This window comes from Gossypium raimondii, chromosome 3 (assembly GCF_025698545.1).
Source record: "Gossypium raimondii isolate GPD5lz chromosome 3, ASM2569854v1, whole genome shotgun sequence".
Taxonomy (NCBI): domain Eukaryota; kingdom Viridiplantae; phylum Streptophyta; class Magnoliopsida; order Malvales; family Malvaceae; genus Gossypium; species Gossypium raimondii.
Window position 1 is genome coordinate 40,537,677 of NC_068567.1, and position 12,044 is coordinate 40,549,720.

Genomic DNA, 12,044 nt, shown 5'->3' on the forward strand with positions numbered 1-12,044 from the left:
TAGATTTTACAATTATTATGTAGATTTTTAAAAATAAAAGTATGCTAAAAATTTATTTAATTAGGTGGAACCATCCGGCAAGTCATGCTCGATTACCTATCGAACTTGAAGATATACGACTTCTATTGGACCAACGGTCGGAAGCACAAGTAAGTATTATTGCAAATAGATATTTTGTATTTAGTATTTAGTATTATGTATATAACTAATATTTCTATCATGTTCATATAGTTTCAATGGACACCATACGAGGATCCGGCAATTCGGCCAGTAATACCGGAAGAGTTTTTACAAAATCCGAATGCTTGGCACTTCAAAGTCGTGCTGATCAACTTCACAACCGTGGAGCCGCACCAGACAGACAGAGTGCTACGACAGTTTAGATGTAGACAACCGATTCCCGTGGACCCTGAGGAGTTTGACGATCACCACAAAATCGACCTTCGGCTATTAGGTACAGAATGGCCTAAATACTGGTCCGGGTACATAGAAATGTGGGAAAATCGGCATGAATATCAACCTACTCGGGAACCAATTATCGTTCCAGAGTTAGCGTGCATTCCAGAATACATACCATGGTTTAGGATCCATGGCAAACCGTATTTACTGACGCCAAAGGAGAGGCAGCGGCAAATACGTGTCGAAAGGGAAAGGCGCGGGCCTCTAAATCCAAGACGACAAGACTACGAAGGCAGCTCCTCAACGAGGCCCAGACAGTCACCCGACTCATCATCAGCGGCCATGCAATCACCGTCCCCAACAAGAGCACCGACGCAGTCACCTGACGCAGTAATTCAACCGATGATACCAACGCAACCGCCTTTTCAGATGATGCCAAGTGCGTTTCCTAGCCCTTATATGCACCCTAACCCTTACATGTATCCTTTTCCGAATCCTATGGCAGGTTGGAGCCAAATGCCCGGTTCAGCTCCATTTCTTGTAATGCCGAACGGACCGCCGATATATAGGCCAGCGGCGCAGGAGGGATCGCAAGGGGGGCCGTCGGAGACCTCTCCTTTTTACCAATCCCCAGCAACGTATGGCTTTCAAACACCGTCGTCGTTCATGATGCAAACACCTCCACATACACTATTCTTTGAAGGTGGATCATCGTCCCAAGTCCGACAACCAGATGCCGAACCGGGAGAACCAGAATCACCACCAGAGGAAGAACAACCGCCGCCGGAAGCTAGAGGAAGGAGGAATCCAGCGCGTAACCGTCGACGGCCGCCATGTGGAACCGAATCCCCCGGGCATAGACATTGATTGTCGTATTTAAATTTATTATTTGATGTAATAAAATAGAAGTTTATTTGATGTAATACGCATAGAAAGTTTTTCGAGTTATTTTGATATTATTTGATGTAATAAAATAGAAGTTTATTTGATGTAATAAAAACCCTAACCTAAGTTAATTAAAAACCCTAACCTAACCTAATTAAAAACCCTAACCCTAACATAACCTAATTAAAAACCCTAACCTAACCTAATTAAAAACCCAAACCCTAACCTAACCTAATTAAAAACCCAAACCCAAACCTAACCTAATTAAAAACCCTAACCCTAACATAACCTAATTAAAAACCCTAACCCTAACATAACATAATTAAAAACCCTAACCCTAACCTAATTAAAAACCCTAACCCTAACATAACCTAATTAAAAACCCTAACCCTAACCTAACCTAATTAAAAACCCAAACCCTAACATAACCTAATTAAAAACCCTAACCCTAACCTAACCTAATTAAAAACCCAAACCCTAACATAACCTAATTAAAAACCCCAACCCTAACATAACCTAATTAAAAACCCTAACCTTAACATAATATAATTAAAAACCCTAACCCTAGCATAACCTAATTAAAAACCCTAACCCTAGCCTAACCTAATTAAAAAGCCTAACCCTAACATAACCTAATTAAAAACCCTAACATAACATAATTAAAAACCCTAACCCTAACATAACCTAATTAAAAACCCTAACCCTAACATAATAATTTTACATAATTTGATAATTTTACTAACAATTAACACAATTTTTGAACTTAATAATTTTACATAATTTGATAATTTTACTAACAATTAATACAATTATCAATTAATAATTGAATAAAATATATTTTTTTCTAAAATTACATTCAACTATTGCGATTAGGGCATGATCGACTTGTATGGCTTGGGTTCCTACACTATTCGCACAACTTTTGTTGACTGGCTATTTCTCGGATATCTATATTGTTCCGTATTCTAGTGGAGCAAGGTCGACTCTTTGGTTTGCGACGCAATTCTCTATCCGGTAACAGCTTAAAAGGAGCAAGAGATACGAGCGGCCACTTACGTTCATCTGGGACCGGTGGGAAAACGTGTCTCCATACGTTGTACATGTTTTTTAATTTGTACACTTCGTCCACATAACTCATCGGATCTAGACGGAGTTTCTGACAAGTTGTAATAACATGAGCGCATGGATAACGAAGTGCATCAAACTTCCCACAATCACAAGTTCTGTTTCGCAAGTGTACACGATATTGCCCGCCAACAACACCTTGGTGCAGTCTGTCAAACTCCGTCACGCGAAACCATAAGTTGTCTCGATCGTGACACACTGTGTGCATGATGTTTGCCCTCGCCTTCGCCTTGTTAATTTCTTGAACTACCTTACTGCACCATACATGGCCACCCTGCATCTGGCCTGCATAACTTGCTGCTCGCTTTGGAAATAGCGCCGCCAAACGAAAATATGTCTCTCGTACAACCGATGTTATCGGTAGATGGCGCGTTCCTTTAAGAATAGAATTTATGCATTCTGCCAGGTTCGACGTCATATGGCCATATCGTAGGCCTCCGTCGTATGCTTGTGCCCACTGTTCGAAACGTATGTTACAAAGGTAGTCCGCCCCTTCTCCATTTTGGGATCGTAAATTTGCCAACATCTCATGAAAATGATCTTTATTTATTTCATACCCTGCGAATATAAGATCATAGCAAATGTTTTATACCACTTCTACCAATAAAACTAATTGAAATTGACAAACGAAATAATACAGTTATAGATTAAATACCCATGTTGGTCACTTGTCGTCGTTCGCTCTTAGATGGATATTACCTGTAGTAGTTCGAAGCAACGTGTCTTAGGCAATATCTATGGTGTGTGCGTTGCCTCAAGCTTCCCTCTCGATCAAATGCAGCTAGTATACCGGCGCCCCGGTCTGAAATAACACAGATATCAGGTTGGGGGCACACATGCCTCCTTAACCTAGAGAGAAAGAAACCTCAGTCATCAGACGACTCCCCAGGTGTTATTGCAAATGCAATTGGAATAATTCTCCCACCCCCGTCTTGTGCCACTGTAACCAATAGCCGATGAGTATACCTACCGAACATGAAGGTACCGTCAATTTGTACCAACGGCTTGTAGTATGGAAATGCGTCTCGGCATTGCTTAAAGGTCCAAAACAGGCATTTGAACACTTGGCATCCACATAGCAATCGGCCGTTGTAGTACGCATGTTCCGTTTCAAGGTCTGTGATGGCACCTGGGACGTATCTCTCTAGCACCTGACACCACTGCCATATTTCATTATATGAGGCGTCCCACCCACTATAAATCTTCTCCAACGCCTTTTGCTTAGCTATCCAAGCCTTGCGGTAAGAGGGCGTGTACCCCATTTGGCTACGGATATTGGTAATTAACACCGGCACTGAAGTCTTAGGATCTGCTTTTATCGTGGGCAGTATCAAGCTAGCTAACATAGCTGAATCCATTTTGGGATGATCTTGTGAAACACCTATAGGGGGAGTACATTAAATAATGCAACATTGCAAAATAAAAGTATTATTCAGATACATTCAATACTGTACCTGCAGCACATGTATGTGGACCTTTGTACTTTTTTATCTCCCACAACCCTGTCCTTTTCCTTAACGAGGCGTAGATTTTCCATGAACATATGCCGTCTTGCACCGCACACTTCGCCTCAAACTTATCAGATTTTGATTTAATGACGTGGTAGTTAACGCCGTTTTTGATGCTATGCTGTTTCAAAGCACCAATAAAACTATCATTGTTGGTAAACTGATTACCAACTTCAAGTTCACCGAAATCTACCCCCGAACTTGTACGATCGCGCAACCGGTATGGTAGATCTGGAAACTCTAACGCATCATCTGCAGACAGATCGACATTATGCATATGGGCTGGAGGTGAGTATGCTCTAAATCGTGGATTTTCTTCATCATCTGAACTCCTTTCAGCATCTTCACCTTCTGTTGGAATAGGCCCCGGTTCAGAAAATAAGCCAACTTTTGCACCATTCGGCCCGGGCTCTCGAGGTGGATCCACATCGGAGTCATCTTCTAACCCACAATCATCTGCAGCGTACGACGTCCCCTCACCGGTTGACGTCATAGGTAGTACGTCATCCCTTCTTCTGGGTATTTGATAACGTCCCCAATTGGATGTAGATTGCCATCCACTAGAACTTGATGCCGTTCCCCAGTACGTATTTTCAGCATCAAACGTCGAGCCACCGACGTACATGTCCCATCCACCGACAGAGTGTCTTGCAGAGGATGTGCATTCGACACCGCTACCGAACATGGATTGTTCCGTATTTTGTAACCCGCTAACCGAGTGTTGGCCAGGGGTTGTGTATACATCTCGAACACCAGACGGAAGTACATCAGTTGGTGACGTAAATTGTACATATAACTCAATATAAGTTGCTCCGCTAGCAAGATGAGTCTGCACCATTGCCTCCAAGCTACGAGCACATTTTATGTCGAACGAGTCATATGTCACCGGATCAACACAAGACCAAAATCGATACGTGATTGACAGAACTTTCATTGGCGTCGTTCCGAAGATTTTACGCTTAATTCTTTTACGAAGTTTTGTCAAATCTATGTTCTGGTTAAATGACAGTCGCACCGTATTCTCTGACAAAAAAACAACACCATTCTTGGTGTGGCAAACCTCACCATCGTAGTAAATAACAGCACTAATACGTTCACTCATTTTGAAACTCTAACTTTCTTAGCCTCTCTAAATTGTTTCTGCTATGACTTATACATTCTAAGAACATTTTCTGCCTAATTTATAGCCTCAGCCCAAACTTGATACTGTAGCAAAATCGCATCCACGAGGGCGCGATTTCACAATTTTTTCTCAAATAGCATCTTGGTAGAAGCGATTTTATACTTTTTGCTCAGAAACGTCAAAAAAAATTATTTCTTACATGACCTACTGTAGCAAAATAGCGTCCACGATGGCGCGATTTCACAATTTCTTCTCAAATAACATCCTGGTAGAAGCGATTTTATACTATTTGCTCAGAAACGTCAAAAAAAATTATTTCTTACATGACCTATTGCAGCAAAATCGCGTCCACGAGGGCGAGATTTCATAATTTCTTCTCAAATAGCATCCTCGTAGAAGCGATTTTATACTATTGGACCAGAAACGTCAACTCGAAATAATTTGGGCTGGGACTTAAAAACCCTAAAAAGTCTAAACCCTAAACCCTAAAAGCCAAAAAAACCAAACGTGGAAAAAAAGTCAAAATCGCGTCCCTCGGAACGCGCTACGTGGCGTCAGGACATCGCGGCCACGTCAACGCGACTTGCTGATGTGGCCGCAATGTCCTGACGCGTTCCCTGACATCGCGCTGACGTGGACGCGATTTTGGGGAAAATGGACCATTCTGGTAAATAATTAAATAGTTGGCCCATTTCGGTAAATTTTGAAAAAAAAGGGTTTGTATTGGTAAATTGCCCATATTAGCCTAATAAATAAAGTAATTTTATATTTTTATCCGACTTTAAAATGGGCATCCCGTAATACGACTCCAATGTTGGGCATAGGGAAGTCGGCACCACCACATTCCAACTTCACCTTTCTCATAATTCTTTTTTCCTTTCAATTTTAAGGTAGTTTAATATCATAAATAGTCTTTGCAAGCTCATTAAAATTTCAATATAATCCATCCATTTTATAGGTTCAAAAGTAAATCATAACATTCATCTAAAAAAATTATACTTCTTTAACAAGTAAATCTTAAATTTTTCATATTTTATAAATAATTGTATGTCAATACTTTAATTTTTAAAGTCATAATATTTATTAATTTGAATAAAATATAGTTTAATATTTTAATTAAAATTAACAATTTTAAATATAATTCTAAATTGAAGGAACATATTGAAATTTTGATAAAATTGAAGGACTATATTGAAAATTTTAAGATGAAACTAAAAAATTCTAAATATAATTTTGAATTTGATGTACTAAATTGAAAAGTTAATGAATTTTTACTGATCATGTATGATATTATCAAATTTTTTAGGGAGTCGGGTCCTCCAAGCTGCGACTTCCATTTTATGCTCAAATAAAAATTGGATAATATCATACTGAAAATGCATTAGCTTTTCAATTTAGTCCATCAACTTCAAAATTATATTTAAAATTTATTAGTTTCATCTTAAAATTTTCAATTAGTCCTAAATTTTATAAAATTTTCAATATGTTCCTTTAATTGAGAATTATATTGAAAAATGTTAAATTTTAATTAAAATATTATACTATATTTTTATTTAAATTAAAAATTATGACTCTAAAAATTAAAGTATTGAAATAAAATTATTTATAAAATATGAAAGTTTAATATTTACTTGTTAAAGTGGTACAATTTTTAAGATGAATGTTATGATCTACTTTTGAACCTACAAAATAGATGAACTATATTGAAATTTCAATGAGCTTGCAAGGACTATTTATGATATTATACCATGTTAGAATTGAAAGAAAAAAATTATGAGAAAGGTGAAGTTGGCATGTGGTGGCGCCGACTTTCAAACCCCGATTTCAGCTATTTCCTTAATTAATTGAAAACAATTTCTTAAAGTAAAATATATGGAAAAAAGAAGTATTAAATTATATTTCAATTAATTGGTTGATCCAAAGGAATCGTAAAACAGTAATGTACAGCTAAGCATAAATAACAAAGGGGAACGTGGCAGTCATCAATTGGAGAGAGATCGCGTCTTGTCTAGTAATCATGTGACACATAAGATTTTAGTTCACATGGATGCTGCAAAAGAAAGAGTTAACTGAAGGGTCCCACTTCAATTGGAACCATCTCCCCATGCTCAAAAAGTAAACATAAGGTTCATTGAGTTTAACATGAATATTATTTTTAATGCAGGAGAATATAAATAATTCTAGATATTTTATCGAAAAAAACTAAACATGTGCCTTCCAATAGAACTTATGATTCCGAACAAAATACAATACAACAAGATCCTTCAAAGGTAGTTTCGTCATTAAACCCTTTATTTTCTTTGATTTAATAATTTCTTTGAAAGTGAAACAACATTTTATATTATCCGATACAATAGCTTATTTAAATTTATTTATTATTTAATTGACTATTAATCATGGAAATTATAATTAGTATAAATAATGCAGGCAAGTTCAACTACATTACTTTAGTAGTTAGAACTCAATGACATTAATATTTATGCATGTTATGAGTATTAAAACCAACTGTTATTGTAATAACCAATTTTACCCGGGCATTTTAAAACTAAATTAAAATAAAAAAATCAAATAAAGTGTCCAGTTTAATGTCCAAATATATAGGCCCAAATTGTTTTTAACCCACTAGCCTAGCCCAATATCCCAACCCAGTAAACCTAAACCCGATTCTGAGCCCAACAAACCAACGCGGCCCAAAACGGTGGCCCAATTATTATGTGGCTTAGCAACTGCAGCAAACCCTAGTAGCATTCAGCCTCCAGTGCCGCGGTCACCAGGGCCTTCCCTCGCACGCGCGCCTCCACGTCACTGCGCCTCCGTACGCTAGCTAGCCACCGTACCTGCAAGGAGGACAAACAAACAAGCGGCGAGACATATAACAACAAAAAAAGGAGCATATGGTAGATTGACAGCAAATACTAGGGGAAAATAGGAAGAAAATGTAAAATTTAGAAAAAAAATTTATTCTTTTTCTCAGAGTGGCTATAAAGAGGACTGATGGAGCTATGTATTTTTTTTTGACGCATTGAGAATACAAAAGAAGAAAAAATATTGAAAGGTGATTTCCGAGTTACATTGGATCGGTATTCATTTAGATCCGAATGTAAGCGGCGTCATTTCTGTGATTTACTTGGATTGTTATGATGTTTCTGTTTAATTGCTAGTTTGGTCCTTCAATCTTGAAACATATTTCGATTTAATACAAATTCAGCTTTCTTTTAAAAAATTTTCCACACATTTTTAATTAATTAAATCCTACTTTCATATATTATAATATTTAATATTATTTGTAATATTTCTATGGTGTTTAAATTTATTATTATTATAGTTCAAAATGTAACAAATTACTTTTTTAAATTCATTATACACTAATATTTTGAGTCAATTGTTTAAATTTTGTTCTAATTTAATTATTATCTTAATTTTATTTAAGTCTCGATTTAAAACTTGTTAATTATAAAATTTTTGCATATTTAATTTTGATTTCAAAAGTTTTTCAATAAATCAACTTTTATAATAATTCGTTATTTTTAATATCATTTTAATATTGGCTAATATTTTCATAATTTTTGTTATCAATTTTCAAAATTATTTCTCTCATATTTAATGTTGTCTTCAAAAGTTTTAGATAAATTAATTCATATTTTAATTCATCATTTTAAACCTTATTTTAATATTTAGCCTATTATTGAATTTTAAATTTTTTAAACCTTCATATTAATTATTATTTTATTTTATTTAAATCAAAGTATCCTTAGGAATTTGATTATTGATTTATTAGAGGTTTAATTATTAATATAGATGAATTATATGTTTGGTTGCTTTTTAATGTAAATTTAGATTACTATTTATCTTTTGCATTATATATTGCTACTCAATTATATTGTTTGTAAGAATTGTATTTCATTAAAGCATCATAATTGTTTTATTTCACAATCTCAAAAAAGGCTTGGTGTTCATAAGTTCGCGAGAGAATTGTGCCCTAACTTACTGAGCTTCAATTCTTCTTGATGAATTTAGATAATCAAGTACTTATTTTACTAAAACCATACTAGTTGTTAAAATAAAATTCTTAAGATCTCAAATGTCAGATCCTAACTTACTGGATACGACATTTTGTTATCTCGATTTTAAAATAAATGCAATATTTGTAGTTTAAGAATTTCGAGAAATTGAACCCTAACTTACTGGATTCCAATTCCTCGATTGACTTAAATGACCGAATATCCTCCTCAAAATATATTTTAAAAAAGGGGACGAATCTAATCTCAAAGATGAGATCGTTGCGCTCTAACTCACTGAGTGTAGCGGTTTATTTCTTTGAGATGGGTCCGTCTATTCTATCAACTCAATTATTTAAGTTTTCATGTCATGGGATTGTATTTTATAATCTTTTCAAAGTTTCGACACTAAGCCATTAAACAATCGATTCGGTACCAATCTTGGGCGTTACGAGGGTGCTAACCCTTCATCGACTCCCGAACCTATTTTCTCAAAAATTCGCAAACCTAAAATTATTTTCAAGGTGATCCGATCACACCACAATAAAAAATCAGTGGCGACTCCTCATTTTTATTTTCAAAGTCGATTCTCATTTTTTTAAATATAAAATAAAAGTGGTTTCGACAGCTTGGCGACTCCACTGGGGATTTAATAGGAGAGTTAGGCCGTAAAATTGATTGTTTTTGTCTTATTGTCGAAAATTAAAAATTTGATTTGAAAAACTACGATCTTCTCTTTGCATTTGGTTACATGATTACTGTAAATTGAATTTTATATTTTTTGTCATCATATTGCATGAAGGCTATTTTTGTCTTACCCCTCTAAGTGAGAGTGAGAAGCTACTCTTTCGTGAGGTTTTCACCTCCGTGCAGGATAGTGGATCACTTTCGGGATACATCTGTACCTATGTCTTCGTGAAATCTTCATCTCCGTGCAGCCATAGGGAAATGTATTCCCCTGAACCGAACTCGATCTATATGAGCCTATAATGGGTGAAGATCGAGGAATCTGCTGGTTCAGGTACCTTGACTCTAGAACCAAACCTCATATAGCTGACTTAGGAGACCAACCTGGTTAGAATTATTCCAACCTCTAGCGATTACCCGGATAGGTGCTTGATTTTCTTATACTTGCTTTGAATTGTTGTGGTATTATACTGACTTGTTTGTGTTTTGTTGATATGTTGCATGTCATTGCATATTTCAAGGAGTATCGATTCAAGTTCAGTTACTAAATTAGAAAATTTTCATGGCAAACGATTTTCTTGATAAAGTGGAGGACAATACCATTGTCCGTATATGGTCAGAGAAAGTGCAATTGGAAAAAGGAGACAGTCTAGCTAAGGATTATGTGCCAGAGCTTTGGGACTACACTCGTATTAGTGTGACGCAAAATAGACTTCAAGAGTTGAGTGAGATTTGGGATCGGTGGGATGATGAAACCAAGCAGTTGTTCTACTCTAATTATGGGGACTTGCCGTACTTACTTAACATCAAGGTGGATGAACGACTGTTTCGCGCTCTCGCTCAATATTGGAATCCTGCATATAGCTGTTTTACTTTTGGGAATGTAGATTTGGTTCCTACAGTAGAGGAGTATACGGCTTTACTGCACTACCCTAGGCTTCAGGTTGATAAAGCATATTCCAAAGTCGCATATGTCCCAGCATTTTGGAAGAAATTAATGAGTATTACGGGAATAAGCGAACAATGGATCACGGCCAGGATTAAACAGAAGGGCGAGTGTAAATGTATCCCATGGAGGAATTTGCGAGACTTGATCCTAGCACATCCTGATAGAAAAAAGAAGGTTGATGTGTTTGCTTTGAATATCTACGGGTTAGTGATTTTCCCTAGGGCACTGGGGCATGTTAACGAAGCTGTTTCAGATCTTTTTGATCGGTTGGGTAAAGGGGTTACACCTGTTCCTGCGATTTTGGCTGAAACGTTTAGATCTTTGAACGCGTGTAGGCGAGCTGGTGAAGATAGATTTATAGGTTGTGCGCAACTGTTGATAGCTTGGTTTCATAGTCATTTCTGGAAGGTTGACAAAGTATCGTATCGAGTTTTCTCTGAGCATTACTCCCCGTTAAAGGAGATAGTGGCTACCCCCAGAAGGGACGATATATCAAAAGAAAATTGGATAGCAATTCTGTAAAATCTACAAGAGGATGATGTGGAATTGAGAGCTCATTGGTTGATTCCTGATGGAATTCTCTACTGTTGTGGAAGCTTTGACTAGGTTCCGTTGCTTGGGATTTGGGGAGCCGTCGGATATGCACCTTTGCTGGTCCTAAGGCAATACAATTCAAAACAGTTTGTGCCGGCAACGTATGGTTTAGCTCAATGTGAGTTCTTGTACCAAGGAGACAATTACAAGAAAAAGGTGAAGGAAATTTCTCAGGCTTGGAATTAGGTTCACAGGATGAAAAGGCTAGCTGTGGGTTTGACGACAACTCCAGAGTACGGTGAGTGGCTACGTAAAAGGATTAATGATAACATCCCGGAGTTAAACTTGGAAAGTGTTCAACCAATGGAAGAGTATCTACAAGTGACCCCATTAGAGTTGGAGATTATAAAACAAGATTTTGAAAAGAGGAATTTAGAACTTGAAAAGAAAATAGAGCGGTTGGAAGAAGAGAAGATGCATTTGAGGCTAGACGTCGACGTCCAAAAATTAGAAGCTGAAAAATTAAAGAAGGGGAAGAATAAAGTAGAGGAGGATCTCAATAGCTTAAAGACGGACTACAAGAGGTTACGAGTATCAATGAGAACTGTCAGGCTAGGAAAAACTTTAGAGCAGTGGCGACAGGAGATCCAGGAAGAAAGAAGCAAAGCCGATCGGTGGGAAAGAAGGTCCCGGGAGACTAAAGTTCAGAAAGAGACCTTAAGGCGACAGGTGTTAGAAACTCAAAACTATCAAGCGGACTTGAAAGCTAGAATAGCGAAACTCGAGAGATCACTTGCTGCGTATAGAAGTCGTAATTTTGTAGTGGAATTAAGGGC

The 12,044-nt window shown here is 36.9% G+C and overlaps 1 protein-coding gene across 1 annotated transcript; it reads left to right on the forward strand.

Annotated features, from left to right (window-relative positions):
* The first annotated feature begins 1,132 nt into the window (after window positions 1-1,132).
* LOC105795872 (uncharacterized) lies at window positions 1,133-11,454 on the forward strand. The gene is made up of 3 exons (XM_012625527.1): window positions 1,133-1,213; window positions 10,318-11,082; window positions 11,281-11,454. Exons 1-3 carry the CDS (start codon window positions 1,133-1,135, stop codon window positions 11,452-11,454), a joined length of 1,020 nt encoding a protein of 339 aa, XP_012480981.1.
* Window positions 11,455-12,044: the final 590 nt, after the last annotated feature.